At 45.1% G+C, this 23,897-nt stretch overlaps 1 protein-coding gene across 3 annotated transcripts in view; it reads right to left on the bottom strand.

Moving 5' to 3' along the window:
- Positions 1–34: 34 nt before the first annotated feature.
- Positions 35–23,897, bottom strand: part of GSK3B (glycogen synthase kinase 3 beta) — a 242,558-nt gene continuing 218,695 nt past the window's right edge. The window contains exons 9-12 of one of the 3 annotated variants that reach the window (XM_019548715.1): positions 17,220–17,258; positions 14,614–14,800; positions 8,836–8,934; positions 35–335 (exon numbers count right to left, since the gene is read on the bottom strand). In XM_019548715.1, coding sequence (XP_019404260.1) covers positions 268–335; positions 8,836–8,934; positions 14,614–14,800; positions 17,220–17,258 — 393 coding nt within the window. In that variant the 3' untranslated portion in view covers positions 35–267. The remainder of the gene's footprint in view (positions 336–8,835; positions 8,935–14,613; positions 14,801–17,219; positions 17,259–23,897) is intronic. The other 2 variants (XM_019548717.1, XM_019548716.1) reach the window with 2 other exon arrangements.

Genomic DNA, 23,897 nt, shown 5'->3' with positions numbered 1-23,897 from the left:
TTTCCCCTGCCCCGGAGGCCCCGCAGAGTGAGAATACAATGAAACTGGTTTGTATTTATAGATATTTTACAAGGTTAAATAAGAACAACAATAATAATAATAAAAAAATTGAACACTAAAATGAACAGGTTTGTTGTTGGGTTTTGTTTTGTTTGTTTGTTTGTTTTTTTCCTCTTTTTAATTTTCTTTCCAAATGTGACCAGTGTTGCTGAGTGAGACTCAAATTACTGGTGATTCTTCCTGTGCAGCTGGCTGCTCGGGACCTGTTCAGGTGGAGTTGGAGGCGGAGGCTGAAGCTGCGCTATTGGTCTGAGCTCGCTCTCCTGCGTTAACATCTGCGAACAACAAAGGGGAGGGTACAAAGCAACATTATTTCTGAGAAACAGGCTTGTCAGTCACCAGCTCTGACTTCTGACACGAGCCCACGGCTGTACCTGGCTAAGTGCTTTTGGGCGCTGTGTCAGGGTGCTGTGAAGCGCAAGGGGACTGCTCTCCTGAACACACACCCAGGGGTGGAGGAAGTGATTCAGCGGGCAGCCACCTGGAGGCAGGTTTGGACTCAACGGGACCCGTAGGAAAGCTCTTTTAAAGGCTGGCTCACCCAGGTGCCGGGACTCGGCTAGAACGGAGCCAGCCCTCAGCTAAGAGCATGCAGCAGCTGGAAACCGCAGGCAGCCTGAGGGGAAAGCCTGCCACTCTGCGCAGGGTCATGTTGCAATTCAGTAACTTCATTGGTCTGACAAGGCACGTTAGTGCTGCCAAACATAATACTTCAAGAATCTATGGCTCCGACAAGGTTTCACACAAGTGCTGGGGCCTTCTCTTTAGCCTTGGCAGAATTTGTTTTTTACTTTAATTATTTAAAAGGGTAAATGTTTATTTTTAGGTATCAAGGTTGTAGCTGTATTGGTCCAGAGGAATAAACAATCTGGACTTGGGGTAGAGGTGATATCTACTATTAGACCAACTAGAATTTTTTTTTTTTAAATATAGCTGGTCTAATAAAAGATATCACCGCTACCATGAGTCCTGAATGAGTTTACTTTTATGCATTTCCCTTCCGACCCTGGAAACTATGAAACTTTATTTTTATACACTTTACAGGTAGGGCTGCCAGGATCTGGAATGAGCTCCCAAGAGAGGTGGTGCTCTCCCCTACCATGGGGGTCTTCAAGAAGAGGTTGAATAGATATCTGGCTGGGGTATTATGATCCCAGCACTCGTTAATGCCCAGGGCAGCGGGTTGGACTTGATGATCTTTTCAGGACCCTACCAGCCCTAGGAACTATGAATTTTCAGGACTGTGCTGTTTAACTGCCTGCTGCAACACATGTAACTACTGTAGGACTGCAGTCAGCTGAGCAGCAAGACTGCTATGAGTCCTGGCTCTGCTCATCCTAGCTCCCTTGTCCACTTTGTTACTTTCTTTTCCGTTGTTCCCAGTCCCCTGGGGTTTCTGGGAGTCACAGGCCAAACTAGTCAGCATGGATCTGTAGGACTGCTCCCCCTGCCATCACACACTCCATCAGCCATCATTATTCTATGTCCCCTTTCTATAAATTTCAATTATTAACGATGGAAATTGTTTTTGTCTGTCTATGAGTGTGAAGTGAAATCAATGCTTACCAATAAAAACAAATCCTACCAAGCCTACGTATATAGTGTGTCCAACTAGTAGCAAAGCCATCTGTGAAGTATGCAAACAACCACAGACAATGGAATTAACTGGCCAGTGTCTCTGGTAGAAACAGCTTGTTTGTTAATGTGCAATTCATGTACTTGTTGCCTCCGTAAATGTCTTTTAAGTCTATTGCCTTATTCTGTATTGCTCAACCCAAGTTGGACTTGCCACCAACGTTGCTGCTGAAGCGGATTAATGTCAAGGCTTGAAGCCAGGAAAGGTGGTTTAACACAATCATGTAGCATTCTTAAGGGGATCAGCACCTGGCAGGAAACACTCTCAGTCTGCTCCCTCCCTTCCTGGGACCACACTACTTCATGGACAGGGAACCGAAGGCATATCATGGGTGTGTGTTGGAGTGATCTACAAGATGGAGCAGCAAAAGAACCTTTTTCTCCATTTATCTGGAAACCCTGTCGTTCCAACTGCCCACTTCCACTTATTGAGTCAGGAGACGTATAAATTCCTCTTATTTTTAGCAAGACAAAAAGGTTTTTGGCAAGAAGCATCTTAGTGCTGTGACCCCTCTGGCCCTTCCAGAGAGAATTTCAGAGGCTGCACTGGTTTCATTCTTGAGCATTTGGCTGGGAGAGCAGGTGAGACAAGGTGACCTGAGAAGACACTTATTGAAAAAGAAGGTAGGAGACAATGCTGTTAACTGACTACTTAGCTTCAACACTGGGAAGGGCGCTAGAAACAACAAATGCAGAAACTTGTATAAAGATTATCACTGCTGGCAATTGACTATAATCTTTGAAAAAGAAAACAAAAAAAAATTCTTACATAAAACTGTAATAGTGGAAAAAAATGTATGGATTTCACCTGCCTAGTATAGTGCCACAGAAGCTAGAAAGCTGCTGTTTGGGGTTAGTATGGGCATACTGGAACCAGGCTGGTTGAAGATGAAGAAAAGCTGTGGACGCTGAAAAAGCTGTCAGGGAGAGGCAGTAATAGAAGATCCACATGGGGCACAACTACTTGAATAGACATACCCCTGCTGCAAAAAACAATCACATCAACTATAAAAGCTGAATGATCGTACTGTCTGAGGAGGACTGTATTATTTGAGGATCCCTTGTCTAAAGAGCTGCCTCAACACAGTACAGTACAACAGTGGATGAACAGCACAGTACAAAATCCCTAAGGGAAATGGGTTCATCTGAAAAAGGAAGAGATTGGACTGATGTAAAGAAAAGGGACTGAAGCAGGTGCAAACTGTTGGGCTGGGCCAGGAAGAACCTGTAAGACAGCCAGAACCCGTAGCAAGCAGCTGCTCATCATGCAATGCCCTAAGTACAGCATGGTAACGTTGACTTCCAAAGCTAACCCGGATTAGGGCATTTTTAGTGCAGAATGAGAGTGTGCACACAGAAATTTAATCTGGAACAGATAGTGTGCTTCCCGTTGCTCCCCACGCCTTATTCCAGATTAACTTTCACCTGTGGATAAACCCCAACCAGTTAACTCTCTGCCACAATGGGCAGGGGACAGCAGTTCAGGGGATAAGCAGTAATGGCCAAAGACTTCTTGTGTACACGAACAGTGTTTCGGTCATTGCTTGCTGGGATGTACAGACACCCAATGTGCTGCCCAATAACAGTGGAGGTTGCAATTAAGATTAATGGATTAGAGGTCAACTGAGACTGAAGAATGGGGAAAGGTCTGCCCCAAGTGATGCAAGTAAAACCCTGCTTCTCTCTCTTGGGACCAGGCTGGAGGCAGGAGGTCCTGTGCAGCACCTGTTACCTTCCACTATGCATGTTAAGGGAAGAGATCAATAAGCAAGTAGCCTAGGCTCATCCACATACAAGCAGCTCTTCTATAACAATACCCAAAAGCTCCGCCTATCCGGGACAGGCTGCAGGCTGTTTAAGGAGCCCACTTCACATGCCCACAGATCAAACATGCCGTAGATGCCCCATTCCAGGGCTGTGTGAGCCAAGAACCCTCAGGAGATGCATCATCTTGGCTTTTTAGCTGGGTGCAGCAGCGTGGGGAAGCAGCAAACAGCCAGCCTTTCTGTAGGTGAGGTTCTGTACTGGGCTGCAACATCCTTCTGGCTGTGGTGTCTGCTGGTTTCCATTAGGCTTCTCCCCGCTGAAGAAGTGACTGCAAGTAGGTACTACGTACTGTGCTGCAGCTGGGGACTACAGCTGTGGTTGGAGGCGAGACAATGAGAGCAGGTGCATGGCTGCAGTATGTCATCTTGGCAAATCTGCCCCGAGTAGAAAAAACAGGGAGTTGGGGGGTGGAGATGCTGGATTCAGGCCTTGTCTTTGCAGCTTTTTCAGGGGGGTGGGCAAGCTCTTGTTCCTCAGTTCATAGATCCTCCCCCTAGTTTCACTTCCTTGTTTGTAGGGGGGGCCGCTGCTCCTGGGGTACATACACAGTGCCCTCAGGGTCCTTTCAGCAAGGAGCCCACCCAGGATGAGCTGCAGCTCAGCATAAGATCCCCCTCACCATGTTAGCTTGGAATAAGAAACCTAGAGGGCCAAGCTGGCTGCGACTGGGAATGGTACCCAGTGCACTGCAGTGTAGAGCTGGAAGAGCACACTGCAAGAGTCTGCAATCGGCTCCCCAGGTCCTGTGGGACAATGCAGGCCTTGAGCAGTTAGGTGGGGCAAAACTAAAACGCAGGTGAGCTGTTGCGAAATTCAGGGACACATGTGACATTTCTGGGCCTGTTCTAGTGGCCCAGAGGCTTCCAAGTTTCCAATGACACACTAAGCAAACTGCAGAGAAGTTAGTCCACCTTGCTCGGCTGTACCTTCTCTAGTAGGAAAACTGCCTGCTGCTCTCCTTGGTGGGGAGAATTCAAGTCTCTCAAAATACTGTCAAAAGAAAGTTGCATTCATCTGCTAAATATCACTTTCGAGTGAGGACCACTGTGGCTCCGTACAATTGCTTTGCAATGGCCGGCAACTTTCATGCCAGCTTGTGTTACTTTGCTGCTGAAGATGTAGGTGCTTGGCCTCACTTTGGATTCAAGGGGATCAGCACAGCATGATACATTACAAAACGATCCCTGCATCCATGCTGGCAAGAGTCACGCGCAGGCGGCAACCACACCCCAAGCATAGTAATGCTGACTCACAGCACAACTACCTGCTTTGTTTCCTTATTGACAGAGGCACACATGATGTGACGTGGGTTCTGTTCCCTCCATTTCTGAAATGGCCCATGTCATTCACAAATGGAGAAGCCTTTTGTGAAGGAAAAGATCATTCCAAACTCTCACCATCCTGTGCTCTAGACCCACCATGCTGTCACAGAAACCGTGAGGAACGTGCAAGTAAGTTTACAGATAGGTTTTGGAAGCAAGTACAATAAGCTTCCCTTTGTACCGCAGGGCTGATGCACAGGCCTCAGGAAGAGAAGAAATTGCTGACCAACACATTTTACAGAGGTCTTAAAAATCGACTATAGTAAAATTCTCCTATCACTTCCAAGTCTGGTATTTCACAGACTAAAGGTAACTGCTGTGCACACAAAGAACTGAGTACTACTCAACTTAAATAATTAGGCAGACAATCTTTTGAAATTAAGAAATGTTTATATCTAGCCAGCTTTTCTTCTGCCAGTGTTTCAAGTCATGGCAGTCTCACTGGTGGCCCGCATGCCACATGTAGCCCCCAGGCTCCCGGTTCAGGTGCTGCTTTCCTCATCACTCTCCTGCTGCTGGGACTTCTGCACTCCCCCTCTCTTCTCCAGTTTCTACTTCTTGCCCCAAGTCCTGGGGGTGGTAAGGTCTGCTGGGTTGAGGGAGGGTGGGATGGGTGGGGAAGGGCTCAGAGAGACCCAAGGATCCCACAAAGTACGAGTGTGCCTATGTGGTGGAGGCAGCCCATATGGCACAATGTGAAGCCTGGTGGGATGTGGCTTGCACAGGATGTTGCTGGTGGGGGAGGAAAGGGGAAGGGATATGTGGTCCCCAGCCACTCAGTAGTTAGACAGCTCTGTTTTAGATGGATCCTATCTGAAAGCTACAGGGGTAGGAAAAGTCCTGGGAGGTATTAGTGGGCAAAGTGCAGGTGATGTGGTTTATGGTATAGGACAAATACGAGTTCCATGTAAGTATCATAATGTGGTACCAGCAAATGTGTGAGCAAGCACATGCACACCCACCCACCAGATCCCCACCTGATGTAGAATCGTACAAATCCAGACGCTCAGCCAGTATAAGTCAGATGCTCACTGTGACTACACAGAGGTAATATATACGTGCAATGTATACAAAATACATTTTTACAACTGGGGAGGCTGGCTGTGACTCTATAGTTAAGGTCAAGTTGAGTCTTGCATGCAAGATTCAACCCTGGTGTTTTTACACTTTACATACAAAAATGGCCACCATATTATTCTGTTAATAAAATCCTGGTTTATATTATAAGAAAAGAAACCAAAAGAAATGGTGTTGTGGGGAGGGGAATCCTGTCTAAAGCTGATAAAACAAGCACAGGCCTATGCTGATATAAGTTATAGCACTAGGGGACTGATTGGATTTTCAAGATACTACTGTAACAGGAAAAGTTGCACAGCAAGGGAACCCAGGGATAGAAAGACAGACTAGCAAGCATGACCTCAGAGGCTATTTGAGAGGTAACTTTCTAAGCACCATCTTATCCTGGATGAAGGAAAGATGCATGAGAAAAGCAATGCTCCATCACCTTAATGCCAACACTGACCCAAACTGGGTCCTTCTCATTTTTCAGGCACATCATTCAGCACATTTAAAAATCACTCTGTAATCACCACACCACAGCTACCACATGGCAGCACTATCAGATGTGACTGATTGTAGAGGGGTGCCCCAGCTTGATCACCCATAAGACCCGTAGCAGGGGAGTCTACTTCTTAAAGCACTAGCCCCCTGCTCCTGGAGTGCCTGGTCCTGGCCCATGGTTTGGAGACACCAGTGGACTCAAATCCCTGTAGGCAGGTTGGCCACTAGAGGGGGACAAAATGCTACGCCGAATTATCAAAGGTTACAATTACCTGACCGCTTGTTTTACCCTGGGGATCTCTTGATAGATTTAGTCAGCTAATTCCTGGCCACTGTGACAAGGGTACAGTGACAGTTTATTTATGAGGGCAAACATTTGTGCAAAACTCTCCCAGGCGGGCATGCTCTGTGAGCAAACAGGACTGATACTGCTTCAGTGGTTAACAATTAGCAGAACCTGGTGGCTCATGGTTCAACACTAAACCACCAGCCTTTAAGCAAAACAGGTTCCTGTAAAGAGCTGTGCGACTAATTCCCACAGCTGAATGCAGGTAAAATTCCCACCGTCTGCTGTAAAAACCCTGAATGATACAGTAAGGACTAGAAAGGACTAGGGCCAAGGTCAGCCAAACAACTGCATATACAAGAGGCTCCAAGTTGCAACTGAAAGTTACTTAATACTGAACTACATTTCGCAATTCCTCTACTGCTGGAGGGTTTCTCATCAGGATCAAAGTCCCCGTCCTTGCTCAGCAGTACAGTGGCTGTTAACAGTAGGGCTAGAAATGCTGACATTAAAAAGCCACTTTCTTGACTGACATTTAGGTCACAGCCCAAAGCGCTTTTCGCCACATGAACCACTGGAGGTCAAGCTGAGCACAGCCAGGACACCTCCTGCTTCAGTGCACAGGAGTTTCTCTCTCTCCCCCACTCTATGCCTGTGTTCAGGAAAGTCATATCGCACACCATGCTCAAGGGATGCACAACCATGGGAAATTTTAGTCTCTTAAAAAAATAAAATTCATTCCCTACACTCAATTTTTGCAGGTCTACAATCATATTTGCTCATTTTGTCATGTTTCTTTCAGTTCTACAGCCATGTGGAAGACCCACCCAAATGAGGAAACAGAGAAGCTGACTGCTTGAAAAGAGTTAACAACTGCACAAAGCAAGCTACATGTGAGCAGCAGGTCAGCTTTTGCTCTACTTGCTGCAAGCACAAGAATCATGGATTCCTACTACACACAATGTTTGCAAAGAGAAGTGTAATTTTTTTTAAAGTTGGCGATACCCATTTAAATTAGACTGTCAAGATTTTTTCTGCGAGGCATCAAAAAGCATGAAGCTATCAAGAAACTGTATCAAGTTTGTTACATCTCCAGTAACTACCTGGCCTACTCACAAAGTACACTTTCCTGCATTTATCTATGAAACCTGGATGCCAGAGCTCCTCCTTTTGGTGCAAACACAGTGAGCTCATTAGGCACATTTATATAGCAGTGCCTTTTGTCTGAATAGATTCCACAGTGCTCTGCGACTGACATGAGCGTCAGAGTGAAATAATGCACTAGCTCATACACTTCCCAATTCATCAGATACCACCGTCCACAGCAGGGATCCTGCCAGTGCGCTGACTCAGCACTGATGGGGGCGGAGAGGGGGGGCGGGGGACACACCTGCGTGCTGAGTCACCAACCGCACATCCTGTAGCACCCTGTGTTTCCCTTGGAGGTCTCCTGTCTGAGCCGATACCCACCCTGTGGTTAACACTTATTTACAGGATCACAGCTCAGCATGGTATGGCTCCAGGCCAACAGGGAGGTTTGGAAGGTGTGTAACAGAAAGGAGCGACAGAGACAAAGGAGAAAACTATGCACAGAGTTGGGGCAAGAAGCCAAACCGTGCTCCGGTGCCCAAAGCTGACACAATGGCACCCATGTAAGAAAACCCATGTAAATTGCCTTCTGCTGACAGTGAATCCCTTCCGGTTGGTGCTAACATATTGCACATTGGCAGGAAATCTTGTCTGTCCACCATCAATTGTCAGAATTTCCTGGGGAATTAACATTTCAAAGCTAAATTTACTAAGCTGGCCAACAGTATTTTCCTTCAGCATCTCACACCAATTGACCTGGGTGGATCTCTAGGTTGGTGCAATTATAGGAGTGGCTATGGTGAGGTAATAATACTCCGCTTCTCTGCACCAGAAATCTGAGAGAGACAAGAGGGTGTGGAATCCAAATGACATGGGTTAGTGCTGTCCTTAGTACCACAGCCGGTTAATCACCTAACAAAACAGAGTTTAAGAGGAGGCTGGAAATGAGTTGTTTCTCTCTGCCCCAGCAGCCTGCATTATTTAAGCTTCTGAATGGGAGTGTAACTAGAGAAAGGAGGGCAAGAGGGAGGCAGGCAGGCAGGCAGACGTTCTCACCTGAGGCTGCTGTAGCATTTGTAGGGGTTGAAGCAGCTGCTTGATTCCGAGCATGAGCAGGGATGAGGATCGAAGCCAGAGATGGGTTACTTGACAGTTCTGGAGGGAAGGCGAAACAAACAGATTTAGCTTGCAGTCTGTAAAGAACCTCGGCATGCAGAGTTATTCCCTGGGCTTCTCAGTCACTGTAACCCTGAGTGAAATGCAAAGCTGGACAGACAAAGGACATGTTACACTTCCTTCTGGGTCTCTGAGCAGGAGGAAACCATAGGGATATTCAGCGGAGAGCACGAACGGGACACCTCTCTGACAACTGCTAGCAGCAATGCAAGGGACTTAGTTCCCAGAGAAAGGGGATGGCTCTGGAGTTAGCAAATAATCCAACCAAGCCTGTTCCTTGAAAACAGCCCGAGCTTTCCAAGTAGGATCCCTTTCCTTCCGCAGAATCACCCTCTTGCAGCCAGTCAGAAGGAGAAGGCTAGTGACACCACACTGGGCAATGGCTCAGGAAGCATTTGCCACAGGGGCTCCAAGAACTCCAGGGAGTCGCTCTAGGACTCACTCAAGCTTCACTTGTCAGGGTCTCAGGACAGTTTCACAGCAGAATCACCCTGAATGCTGCCTGAAGTTGGGGGGACAGGGGACTCATGGCCCCTCTAGAAGGCCCAGGGAAAAAGCCAAGGGGACTGGTTTTCCAGGTGATTTAAAAGGAAAATAAACTGCCACAGGATTCCCTCCAACTCAAATTCAGAGAAAAGAAACAGCTGGGTTATTCGGGCTCCAGAGCTAGCACAGACTTGATGCATATAGGAATAAGAAAGCCTCCTGCCACAGAATTAAAATTTAAGCACACCAGGGTAGAGCTAAAACATCAGGTGCTGCCATTGCAGGCAGCTTGCAGGAGCACCTCTCTTCAGGCAAATAAGGGATGCAGAGATAGAGGATTCCCTGTCCCCTATCTCCCCCCAGCCCATTTCAGCCTTGAGTGAAAGCCATCACCTGTACAGTAAGCTACACACAGCCAGTCAGCTCAAGAAAAGGAGAAGTCAGCTCTTGGGGCTCCAAGAACTCTCCTGGGGGACAAGTGCCTGGAGAGAGCAGCTCTCCAGACAGAGAAGTATGTGAAGAAACCCAGCCTAATCATGCCACGTGCACACAGGATGGTGCAGTACTATGGGCTATGTGGACTGCTTGTTTATCTCTGTAACAGCAAATTAGAGAGCACATTGTTTTTTCTGTAACATGTACATTAAAATTCAGGGTCTAAAGGGACTGCCACTATCCATTTGTTTACTCTCTTTTCTCCATAAGAAAACCAAAAGGAGCAATGGCTGAGAAGGTGAGCTGCATTTCATTTTCTTACTGCCCCTGGAGTCTGTGCTTCTGGCTGTGCCTCAGCACCAAAAAACACAGATTCGGACTAGCAAGAAATGAGCAAGATTTGCTACAATACTGAAACTAGACAACTCGCCCTGAAGCACACCACCTTCAGGGCTAACCAGCCAAAACAGAAGGCTCTAACTATTCCAAGTGCTGTACAAATATTTCCTAAATAATGTTCACAGCCTCCTGTGAGATGCTAAGTAAGATCTCCATTTCCAGACATGGAGATGGGCACAGAAGGTAAGTGACCTCCCAAAGTCAGAGAGGAAGCCTGGCAATCAGGCCGCTAGCCCCTTCCCTATAGAAAGGGCACCACCTCTGCTGTTTTCCCCAGAATAAATTCTTAAACCTGATATTCAAAGAAACCCATTGGTTGCCTTGTTCCTTCATACAACTACTGGTGCTCAAGTGCAGACTTTTCTCTTCATCATGGGCATCAAATGCAGGGGAAGAAGGGGCAACCAGACCACTACCCAAACCAAGAGCACAGCAAGTATAATTCACTTTGCTTCACATTTCTTAATGCAAAACAGTAGTCAATGTCTTGGAGATAGCACCACCACATTTTAACTGAGTGCGATGGGTCTGTACAGCTAGACTCCCAGTGTCTGAAAGGTACGGCTGGATCTGAGATCACTACACTGGGTCTATCACTGGAGCTGTGAACTCGCTGCTGCTCTTCCAGTGCCAAGTCAGCATAGCATGCACTGCTCACTAGGTACCTTCTATAGCATTTTAAGTGGCTGGTCTGTAGTGGACTTTCTATAGGAAAAACCACATATGACCAAAGCCATCTTGAGGAGCACAGGTATAAGCAGGAGCCACCAACCTGTCCAGAAGTCCCCAGAGTCCTGGTTGGTACCTTTCACTCTATGCAGGGATCTCAATTTAGCACGCTCTGAACAACTGGTGCAGATCAATTCAGAAATGATAAAACAACTCAAAACAAACCTAGAATTTCTGAAGTTTAATAAAAGGCTTACTTAAAAATTCATTTAAATCTTTGGTCTCCCAGCTCGTGGCTGCTGCATTTCCTGGGTCTAGCCAGGATTGGACATGCCTAAATAACTGTGCAAAAGTCAGGATCTGTGGTATCTGCTGTCCATGGAAAGAGGAAGTCCATATAATCTCTGGTCCAGGCATGTCGTGAAACAAATCCCTAAACGTAGTGCTATTCCATACTGCGCTAATGATAATAAAGCTGATATGGCAGCAGGAGATTACTGCAGTCAGAGTAGGTATTCAAGACAAAGACTTCACGACTGTGTGCCTAAATACAAAACCTGCCCAAGGCATCTTACAAGGACTGGTTGCCACATACCTTGGCTGGGAGCACATCTTTGGTTCAGTTCTGGCCAAACCAGTGCAGTTTGCAGCATAGGAAAAGAAGCAAAAAACCACAATGCAGTTGCATCACTGCTTCATATTGGAAAAACCACCTAGCATCCACTGGTTAGGGGCCTCAGAAGGCACAGGACAGATCACCACCCTGACCGCTGCTTACTTCTTAAGAGACTGACAAAATGGTGCTCAGCAGAGGCAGGAAAATCAGATCTAAGTTGCTGCCTCAAACAGAAGCACTTAAGACTTCTTAATGGCAAACACTGGACAACTGTATAACCAAGTACTGAGCACAATCATCAGAAATTATTATTTTTTCCTCTGATGCCACTGAACTGCACTGCGGTGATGGCAGAAAAGGCCATTTTTGGAGCAAAATGTTCAAATTCAGCTCTGCACAAGAAGCACTTCTTGTCAAAAAAAATGTTGCAGCAAGGCAATAAGAATAAGTAGCTGCATCTCTATTTTACCAGTGCAAAGAACTGAGTAGCTGTAACAGATTATCTTGCTTTTATATCCCTCCAGTGAGAAAACAGCCCTAGGAGTACCGGCATAGATAAGATACAAATATGGGCTCTTCCACATACACTCCTTCCTCCTTGGGAAAAATGCATTTAGCTCAGTGCTATTGCCAGCACCCAGGAAGGATGATTCAATTCCCAGTATTACCCTATCCCCAATTTCCAGCTGTAATTCCATTGTGTTGGGTATCTCAGACAACACCACAGATTGACACCCTGCTCAGACACGGGGCATTTCTTAACAAAACTGCAAGCTACCCTTTAAAAAAGAAAAAGCTTTTGGTTGCATTCTCAGTTGCAGATCATTTTTAGCCTCAGTTATTAGTGTGTTTGATTTCTAGTGGCTTATCTAATGATCGGTTCTACTCTGCAAAAGTATCTGTGATACTATGGCTTCATTGTGGCAGAGACAGAACAGGTAGCTGTCTCTGGGGATGGTGTTTCAGGGTGCACTAGAAGTACTAACATAAATGCAGAGTGGAAGATGGAGGAGGAGAAAATGGAAACTCCTGTATGTTAACTGCTCAGAATGTCTTGAGTCTTTACATTTAAGTTTTTTGAGCTTTCCTTTTTTCAATTCAGACCTAAGCTGAAGCAGCAGATACAGACTCTGACTGCTAGAGGCCCTTTTTCCTGTAGGATACAGAAACTGCCACCTACAAAACATGGGGAAGCAGGTTCCCTGAGGGGGATCCTTGACCTATTCCCCGCACCATCCCGTTCACCACCCTTACAGAACATTTTGTGTATCAGCTCTCCATTGAGGTGGGGTAGAAATGGGAGACTGGGGACAGGACAGGACAGGACAGGAAGATGGATACTGGCTGGGCAGAGGATTCAGATTTCTCTAGGGTTGTGACAGCTCACTTAGTGATCGTGCCTGTAATGTTTCCTGTTAGTTTACTCAACATCCTTCCTTCTCTGGACTGCACTGACAGGGAAACCTTGGCTCATATTACCATGTGGAAGGAAGGGGATGAAAAATGGTTTAACTGGGTTCTAACAGGGGATTGGACAAATCCAGAGAGGACAGGTCCACCACTGCATATTAAACATGATAGTTGTGAGCGCTCAACCCTTCAAAACAGGGTTTCCTAGGCCTATGAATGCTGGAAGCAGTAGATGGATCAGACTAGATGGGCTGTGCTTAAATCTTTTCTCTCTTCACATCCACTCTGTCACTGTGAGACAAGATGCTGAGCTGTGGTCTGACCCAGCAGAGCACCTCATTTGCTCTTACGAGAGTCAAAAAATTTTAATAACATTTTAACCAGATGGGAAAGGCCAAGGGACTTTACATGTGGCACAGAGGTGCTTCAAGAGCTTTTTTACAGGTCAAGCTGCTACAATGCTTTTCTTCCTGCTTCCGTGTTACTATAAAAAAACTACTTTCAAAACTGGCATAAGGTGTCACTCCTCTGGGAAAATGTCTTAGTAGTCCAGTACAATATGCTTCCAACATGGATACTGAACCAAATCAAAACTTTATTTATGCATGTGTTCACTTTCTATGAGGGCTTGGAAAAAAGATGGTTTAAAAAATAAAAACTACCTTGAACAGCCAGAAACCTTGCTATGGTTACCTGGCACAACTGGTACCATATTTTAAAAGTGATATTGATGACAATGCCCTGCTTTCAAGAGGCAAGTCTGGCAGTCATCACCACCAATACTATTTATCACACTACATGAGCTGACTGGGAAAGGGTGTCAGATCTTATAGAGGTAACACAGGAGGGGAATTCCTCCTAGGCCTAGTGCCCAGAGCACACAGCTAATGATTTAAAATTAAGTCACGTACAGTTACCAGCAAGTATGCATGCTGTATGTCTTGTGTGTTCTGTCCCCAGCAGGCAAACCCAAATGTGAACCAAGAAAATAAAATATGCTTATCCACATGGATGACAGTTTTACATATATGCCCTTTTCTAGGGGGTGAACAAGGATAGGGGGTGGAATGTGATCCTGATGTGGCCTTGGATAGTTCAATAAGGAGCATTTCTCCACTGCGCTTAAAATTACTTTTGAAATTCATTTGAGATTTCCTAGTAATTTTAAAACCAAATGAAAGGCACAGGAGATACTCCAAGAGGCTTTGCTGGCAGGAACTGTATCTCAAGGACACATGTGGCATAGGCAAGAGCAGTACAAGCTTCCCTAGCCAATGTGCTTCAACTAGGAAGCCACACGGTCATCTCTGCAAAGGCAATTTACTCTCTGTGCTCTACTGGGGCTAAGACAGAGCAAACATATCAGTTGCACTGTGGGTGCTGGGAACTGGACTCCTTTTACAGTGATGTTCAGTCACCTGGAATGAATCTGAATCAAAATTACTAGAATGTGAAAAGTCCATAACCCTTTTGCCTCCCATTGCCCTCCCTCAGCACCATCCATTTGCAACATGAGATTGCTGTGTGCCCGCCTGTCTCATTCTTAGCCCTGCCTCTTGGTTTTGCTGTTGGGGAAATAGCATTTGTACAGAACAGAACAGTGCTTGTTCCCAAGAGAGGGCCCCACCACATCCTGAGTCTACCTTGAGTGGTGAAGTTGAAGAGTGCAGGTTTCTCTCGCCCATTTGGTAACTTGACATTTGGGTCCCGTAGTTCATCAAAGAAAGAGTGTGCACACGCTTCCAGGGGAGTCAGGCGGGCAGTAGGGGTATACTCCAACAGGCGGCTACATAGCGCGATTGCTTCTGGTGGAGTGCGGGGTCGGAAGACCTGAAGGAAAAAGCAAGAGACACCGATTGTGTGGGCTGGTTTCTTTTTGTTACCAACTGGCAGCAAGTCTGAGCGATTAAACCTCTCAGTGCCCAAGGAGTTGGAATGGCTTTTTTGTGCTAACATACTGGGTCTTCCAGCATGTTGGGATGGAAGAATCCAGCTCCTGGGGTTGAAAGGTTTAATTGCAAAGTCTTGTGCTGTGCTGTGCTGAGGTGAAGGTGCAATGCCAGTGACAGACAGCACAAGAGCGTGCCCAAGTAAAACAACTCTCAGAATGGAGGGAAAACTCACTGGAATTAAGACAAACACACAGTGGTGCAATCAGCCATGCATATGGTGGGGGGAGGAGGTGCAAATGAGCAGGATTCGCTGAATATAAAACGGTCTCCCTTGTATTTTTGGCAGAAAAAGTACCACCTCCCTCACGTGGATTTTTTGTTTTGCTGGAAGGTAGGTCAGATTGTTGCTATGGAGGATGCTGTTCAAGACTGGACATCAATAGGGTGAGCACAAGAAACCTCTGGATCAAGTTGCAAGGTGCTTTTTCTTCTTGCCCTTACTCTGGTCAGCTTCTCCACTGTGTCCTACCAACTAACTCATGCACATTTGGAATTTGTGAGAATGGCTGAAAGTGAGATAGCTAACTGTTTGACTCATGGAAATTCACCTTGAGAGGTTATAAAGCAGAGAGAGTTCACAGCAGCTCCTCCTTGCAGTTGTATTCCAAAGCCCTTGGAGAACAATGCTACACGCCCAGAATTGCACACAAAATCTATCTCCCCCCATCTAATTCCATTAAAGGCAAAATTGGTCAGTCACACACATGCCCTTAACACCTTCCTCAGGCCCTTTCCTTTCCTTGCGTGGCACGTGAAACACAAACTAGAGAAAAAAGGCAGCAGCAGGGTGGGGGTGACAGAATTCTGATGCCAGCTTTTTTGATGCAACTGAGCTAATCCAAAATGCTTTTGCACCAATGCAGGTGAACTCCAAACCTTGTAGTACCAAGGAGTAAGTAGCCTGTATATTGTATGCTAACAGATGGCAGACTCAGACACCCATATGGGCACTGTTTAAGTAAAATTTAAACCAAAGCCTTTTATGCTCACCTGAATGAAAATTAAATGCACCAATGAATTTACTAAAAAGTAATTTGTTGAACCCCTTGGTACCCATCTGGTCAGGAGCACCTGAGTTAGTCTTAATGCATTCTGTACTAACTCGTCGTGTCAGGGAATCCTGTCTCATGGAGTCAAAGAGTTAAGGGTCTAAAAGAGCAGATCTGGTTCAGATTGCTGGGAAGGTAGCAAACTATTTATCGTCGACCCTACAGTAATGTAAGGAAAAAAGTTTAATTTAGCACTATTGCCAAGATGCTGCAGCCAGTGCAGACTCAAAGCTTCTGCTGACTTCCGTGCTTGAAATGAATGTACGTATTTTTGGGTGGGGAGGTAGCAAGAGATGGTTTGCATTCAGGGTCAAAACCCATTGCCTCCAGAGTTCGGATTACTGACCACAAAGTGGATGTAGTGGTATGAGTTTACAGCCAAACCCAGAATGTGACTTAGGATGTCTTCCCTGCTAAAGGGCTGAGCATTTTGACCTCGTGGAATCTAACATGAGCTACCCCCAAAGTAAAAATGCAATAAAGGCAAGGCACTTTTCCTTCCTGCATAAGGTAAACTTACTGGGGGAGCCTTAGACCCATGACTGGGGTCGGTTTTGACAAATTTAGCTCATTGTAAAACTACGTTTAAGTCTTCCCTGCATTTTTCTGGATTCCTCACACATTAGCTGCCACAAGATGAAAAACAGGCAGTTTTGGGTGGGTTTGTTTGTTTGTTTTTAGCAGTGAAGACAAGCCCTCATTTTTTATTAAACGAGACAGAAGACAGAGAGAACCATTTAAATGGTCCTTCACAAAAAGAATCCCTCTACCCCCCTGCCATCTGCCTTAAATTCCTCAAACTTTCAGCTTAGTGAACCTCTGTCAACATCTGTTGGAAGAATTTAAGAAACCACCACTCAGCCTGTCTGGCCTGAAAACCGAGTCACTCAGACTGAGCAATTACTATGATCTGCACTAAATGTGTCAAAGAGAGAAGAAAAAGAAGGAGGGGGGGGAAAAAAAGAAAAAAAAGAAAAAAAAAAAAATCAAGAAACCCTATAACAACCCATGTCCCTTCACCCCCCACCCCCAATAAGTAGTGATTAGGGAGTGAAATGTGGGGTCAGCTTCTAAGCCTGTCTAATCTTTTCACCCTGGCATCACAAAGGGAAAACATTCACCTGGCTACCATCTGACATATGGCCATCTGAATTCAACGTTTCTCTCTTTTCCATTTTTTTTTTAAGCTTTTCTCTTTCTTCATTTCAAACTAGCCCTAATAATTTGAAAAAACATTGAAGTACATACCCGCACTCCTGAGGTGAAATGTCCTGTTCCTGACGAGTCCTAAAGTTGATAATGCAGTGAAATAATCCAAACAGGGGGAGTCAATCCAAAAGAGAATAGTCCAGCAAGGAAAAATATATCCAATATTATAAGAAATCCATGGTGTGGGGACATAGAAAATGTTTATACAATTAGAAACTTTAAACATCAGTCTCCATAGCAGCAAGTCCAACTTCACCACAGTGTATGCCAAAAAAGTTGATTGTGCAATGGTGAGGCATAGTATAGAAACATTTCTATATTAAATTTATGTTCCAATGCCAGTGCATTTACTAAAAAAAAAAAATAAAAAATTGAAATAAAAATTCTAACTAGAACTCAAAGAATAATTGAATTCCCATCGTAAAGAATTTGCAATCCTCTGTCCATAGACAATAGGGCCAAATTAATTTGTCTCAATGTGTGCAGCCTTTGCACACAGAATCCTCATTCTTCCTGTATAAATCTGTCCCAGAGACGCAACATGAGAATTTATTTTCCTTTAAAAAAATATCAGCAAATTATAATTTTGGGCTGAAGAGAAAACAAAATGGCTTAATCTGCATTTCTAATTTGGCTGTTTTCAAATTTGAGAGAGCTATGTGCGTATCAGGCCGCCGCGGATTATTCTCCATTTTGGATTGACTTCCCCACCAATGGATTTTGTTTGTTGACGTTATCTCTTTGGGATCCTTCAAGAACTGGACATATCACCTCTGGAGTGCGGGTATGTACTTAATTACTTAATCTGTTTTTCCTCTTTAGCGTGGGTTTTCCCCCTCATACCGTCGCACCCATTACTTAGAAAATTTATTTCTTTTGGAATAACACATTAAAAATAAAGCAAACTCCCTGCATCTTTTAGCTTCACTAATTCAACACAGTTCCACCTGAAATTCACCCACCAAGAACTACACAGAAGGGTACAACACTAAACATCAAGAGCAAGGGACAGTCACAGTTACAGGTGAAGTGCACAACAATATGTATGCCAACACTTAAGCACAACAGGTCACATCCAGCGTTGGGCTGCCGGCAGTGCTCTATTGTGCCTAGGTGCCAGGAGGACAGATGGCAGGACTCACCGTTAGCTGTGAACTCCCTCACTTCTGTGTGTTGGCTAGACAGTTTAACACTCCTAATGTAGTTTTCAGTGAGGGAATTGATTTTAGTAAATAATCCGCGGATTATTTTTAGTCTGCGGACTAAAATTTAGTGCACGGACTAAAATCCGGCCCATCAGTGCAAAGTCTGTATTAGCCTAAAGTACATTTGCTTGAAGGCAAAAAATAAAAAGGCTAAGTGCACAAAGTAAAATATACTTGGGCAAACTAACGTTTAGTATGCAGACTAAATGCGGCCGGGCAAATTGCACAGCAAGTCCACAAACAAAAAAGAAAACAAAAGCAGGATTAAAAAAAAAAACACTGACAGGAACTTTTTATGTGACCAAATGCTACCCCACCTGTGCAGCAGTTCGTTTTTATAAAATGAAATAGCCCTTTTTTTTTTTTTTTTTTGCAAGGTGACCTGACCACATCAGGAACCAATGGCATTAAGTTTTCATTTTTTTAAAAATGAACCTGTTTTCGAGGTAAACAAATGCAAAAAAAAGTCTTTATGTAACATTTCTTCAAGAAAACCTGCACTTGTGTAACTCAAAAAACACCTTTCCCAAAAGGAATTGCTTTCTGGCTGAGACCGGGGACTGCCAAGTTTCAGCCAGGATCACATTTTTTTTTTTCATGCCTGTGTTGCAGAACTGCCAAATGTTCATATGAAATGGAAATGCTGACTCATCTGAATACCATACAGTTTCTTTCTTCAGATCCCAATGACTCCACACTTTATCAAAGACATGGAGGAGCAGTGCAAACACGGTACTTCCTTTGTTCAAGTCTGCTGCTGGTGCTTAAATGCCAAAAAAAAAAAAAAAAAAAAGCTTTGATGGCTGGAGAGCAAAGCCAAGTAGGCTGCTCATGCCCAGTGGCCTCTCCTTTCTCAAGCTACAATTGTTACATTGTGATTACTGTGTTTTCTGCAACTATCACTCCCTTCTCTTTCCAGAGACTGTCCATCACCTTGGACATTTCAAAAGCCATTGCCAAATTAAATGCCCTGCTTTGCTACACTGTTCTCTACCCCAAAACATGAATTAAGAACTTGTGTGAAGTCTCTACACAAGCAAGACTGTCGTGTTTTACCTTAATTTAAACTTGTTTCAGTTGGTTCATGGTGCCTGTCTGAATTTTTAAATCTTTCTGCAGCGAGAGTAGAATTGGGTAGACAGCTGATGACTGTACCTCGCTCCACGCAGTTAGCATTCAGCTCTACAAACAAGATGGATGGGGGAAGGGCTGCGTGTTGTTTCAACAGAACTGCCAGGCTGACTTTCCTTCATTGAGATTCTTAACAGACATTTTTCATAGCTGACATGGGGCTCTCTTCTTGGTCTAATTAAGCACTGAATCCAAGGCTTCACAATACTCCTAAGGTGCTCCCGTAGCCCACATATTAAAAGAGATTACATGGTGCTATTGGCCATCATGCGTTTTGCATGGAGATTGTGAACACTGTTCACATACTGTGATTCCTATGAGAAACGAGGCTTCCTTAAAAATCACATCTGCTGCTATTTCATCAAGTTTATGCCTCCCCAAATAAGTTCACTGCGATCACCAGGAGGATGCAAGGTCTGACAGGAACCACTTACCCTAACTAGTCCAGGATAGTGGGTGGTGCAAAGCAGGAAGTAGTCCATTTGGATTCGGCAGACAGCGATTCAATTCACTGATTCAGATCACAGTCCTGATTTGATTTGGCCAAATCTGAAGATTCGATTCAGATTTGGAGAATCAGTGATTTGGCCATAAACACAGTTTTATATGTTTTTTCTACACATCTCGAGGTACCAAGCGTGGCTCAGGATGGGGCAGATGGAGCGTCCCACAAGAGTGCAGGGAGGGCGTCCCCTACGTCCTTGGCAATGGACCTGTAAGTACTTCCAGTCCACTTCTGGGTTGCTGCTGAGAGTGTGGGGGGACTTCCATCCTGGGGTCACCTGGCTCAGCGATTGGCTGCACAGGGACCCTGTGTGCCCCTCCAGACCCAGGAGACACCAGTTGCTGAGATGGGGGCGGGGGAGAGGGAAGGTCCCCCCCGCATGCTCCACAGCAGACCTGGGAGTGGACTGGAAGTACTTCTGGTCTGCTGCTGAGCACACAGGGGACTCCACCCCATGCTCCCATGGGATGCTTCCTCCACCTCAGCATCTCAGCATTCATGAGCTGCACCTGGCACCTTGAGGCATGTAGAAAAAAAAAAAAAAAACATATAAAGCTGTGCCTATGGTCGAATTGTTAAATCTCTCCAAATCAAATTGGAGGCTTCCAGTTCAATTCGGAGAGATTAATGGGTTTCCTGATTCAATTCGGATTTGGCTGCTGAATTGGGCTGAATCTCCTCCAAATCGAATCAGCAACCGAAGCTTCGTACAGCCCCAGTGCACAATTCCTCTCAATACGTAAAGCATGTTTGTTATGCCCAATGTGGTGAAATTAGGACGAAAGAAGATAGCATTTTATCTACAACTCTTTGGAAACGTTTTGATACCAGAATGCCGAACGGGCATCTCCCTCAAAGCAAAGACTTAGATATTTTATCACTAGCTAATTTTATTTTGTCTAATGTAAAACACAAAAGTAACCTTCAAAACCACAATGAAAAAAGCCATATTTAGCATGTATATGCTTGGAATTTGACACTTTGCATTGGTAAGGTGTGGGTTTGGCTCAGCAATGAAGGGAAAATGTTAAGCCTTCAGAAGAAAACAACCCAAGGCCCGAAGTACCTTATTTATTAGTTAAATGCTGCTTAAAGGGAAGCAATTAGCATCCTGGAGATTGAAGGTTCATCTCCAATGAACAGGTGAAGCCCAGGGAGCAGCACTCCACATTTTCCTGCTTCTCCACTGTCCCATTTTTACTCTTATCCCAGGCACAGAGAGGCCACTTTCAGAAACAGGAGGGAAAAATCAGGCCTTGTCTATACTTACCAAATAGCCACTGCCAATGTCAAGCTGCTACAGCTGAGGCGGGCAAAATGGCAGATCCCATGGGTGGCCAGACTCCATTTCCCAGCAGCCCCTGCCCATGCAAGGCTGTGACAGTGTAGGACAAGGGTCCCCATAGAAACCGGCCCAGCAATACTGGCAGGGTATGCAGCTGGGCAGAGAGCTGCTAATGGCCCGGGATCTTGCGACAGTGACAGTGTGGTGGTCCAGAGCCGGAGCAGAGCTTCAATCCACTGCCTGCATACCCCTGCCTGGGGCATGTGGGCAGCAGACTGCAGTTCTACCCTGGCTCCAGACCACTCTGGCACTGCCGCAAAATCCCAGCCCCAGAGCAGCTCCCTGCCCACCTGCGTACTCTGCCAGCACTGCTGGGGCCGGTATCCATGGAAATTCTGTCTCTGCCGCTGCTGGTGTAACCATGGAAACTGGCCACTGTGATGCAGGCAAGGGCTGCTGGGAAATGGAGTCTGCCACGGGCCCAATCTGCCCTGCAGGCCAGACTTTGCTCACCCCTGTGCTAAAGCATGTGCATGCCCACAAGTTTCTGGCAGCACTGTGAGGCTCCACTGCAGCAGCTGGGCCAATGTGCAACAAGCCTAGATGGCACCAGCCGCTGACAGGACTGGGGCAACAAAAGAAAGGTGCTAAACATCTAGCCAATGGTTCTCAACCTTTCTGGACTCGAGGCACCCCTCACTGGACTTGACACATAACTTCAGTGATTTGAATGGGACCTAATTTCAAACACTAATTTATATATTACAGTGCTTACCTCCTTGCAGAGGGCTGGGCAGTGTGGGTGGGGGAATCACATTCAGGCAGGAACAAGCCTGAGACTGGATGTCTCTCTTTAGCTTATCTGTTTATATCTTCACACCTGGCAGCACTCTACAAAGGATCTGACAGCTCCCCAGAGTGCCCCTGCACCCTGGTTGAGCATCACTAGTGTAAATGCCCCTTCTGCCAGCCACCAGCAAAAGCCTTCTTCTACTCCGCAGCAGTGGAGTGCCTCTGCCAGCAGGAAGGAAGGAAGGCTCTATTACTGCAGAGGGGCTCAAAGTTCTGCCAACAAAACTGCAGCACAGATTAGGCCTCTGCCCAACTGCTGTCAGGACTGCCTATGAGGGGGTGGATTTAGATGCATTCTGGATTAATCTATTTTATGCTAACCACCTCAAAAAAAAGTCCTGTCAAACAGCAACAGCTCCCAGGCTACCAAAGCTGGAGACCAGATTCCACTTAGCACCATAAAAACGCAGGGCTCAAGATCACTTTGTTCACTCCCTCAGCCATCTAGTACCTATTTTATACAGTTTTGAATATATTAAGAGTTCAACAGCGCTGGTCTCACTAAAAGGAAGAAAACTTATCAAACTGAGGTTTTCTATGGATTCCTTCCAGAATGGGAGTGTATCTGAATAGAAAATCCTTTACTATGTAGTACAATCAACCATTTTCTTTGCCTTTAGAATTTCATAAGTGACTTCAGTGGTCTTCTCTTTCAATGTACTCTCACCATGAAAACCCTCATGACTTGAGACCCTGGAGCCGTGTTTCAGTAATAACATTACTGTAAGCTAGCTCATATTTCTAATTTATTATTTAGTAAAACATATACCCCCCATGTACTGTATTTACTCAAATCTAAGGTGACCCTGAATATACGGCGACCCTGCCATGTAATTAAATTCTATACATGGAAATGTTATAAATTTGTTACAATAGTCCATGTATAGAATCTAATTATTGGAGAGTTATCTTCAATTCATCTCTCCCACTGCTGTAGGGGCACAGAGGGTAGGAAGGCAGGTGGTATGGGACAGATCAAGTAACTTGCCCCCTGCCACCTGTTTGCTCTGCCTCCCCATGTTAAATGGAGAAAAAACCTCTTAGAATCAAATAAATATGGTATAAATGAAAGGAAAAGCTGCGTTTCAGTCACTGAAGGTTACAGGATGAAATTTTGTTCCTGTAATTTTAGGAATCGTAAATCTTGCTTTGAAACAGTTTTCTAAAACATCATTTCAGGATGGACTCCTCTCTGGGGTACATAAAGTTCACAAGCAGATGCCAATATTCTTAAGGATGGGGGGGACCTTAAACCCACCCCACCCTCTTTTGATAGTGTGCTTTAAATAGAAAAGCAAGAGGACATTTTTTTTTTAATCACAAAGGGGAAAACAGTAGTTTGAAATTTTTGAAGCATTTTAGAAATGCAAAAATGCTACTGAAGCCACAAAATCCCCATCACAAATATAGGGAAAATGAAGTAAACAAGCAAGGTTAAGTAATCCAGGACAGAGCTGGGAACAGAACCAGAATCCGGTCTTCCAAACTTTTTCCAACCAGCAGACCACACACTTCATAATGGGTCATTTCCATTAAGGATTCAGCAAAAAGCACACTAAGAAACATTTGTTACCCAGCATAATGTTCAGCTTTTGCCAAGTCCTAAGTGAAAATGAGTTAAAGCAAGCAAACAATTCCTTTTATACTTTTCCTGGGATACTTAAGCTCCACGCTTTGGAAATGAACAGGTAGGAACCATCACCAACTAAGATACAGTAAATTAGGTCTCCTGAAATAGG

The sequence above is a fragment of the Crocodylus porosus genome, unplaced genomic scaffold, assembly GCF_001723895.1.
Source record: "Crocodylus porosus isolate Cpor-Errol unplaced genomic scaffold, CroPor_comp1, whole genome shotgun sequence".
Taxonomy (NCBI): domain Eukaryota; kingdom Metazoa; phylum Chordata; order Crocodylia; family Crocodylidae; genus Crocodylus; species Crocodylus porosus.
Note: the sequence above shows the minus strand (reverse complement) of the source record. Positions and strands in the feature narration are given on the sequence as shown.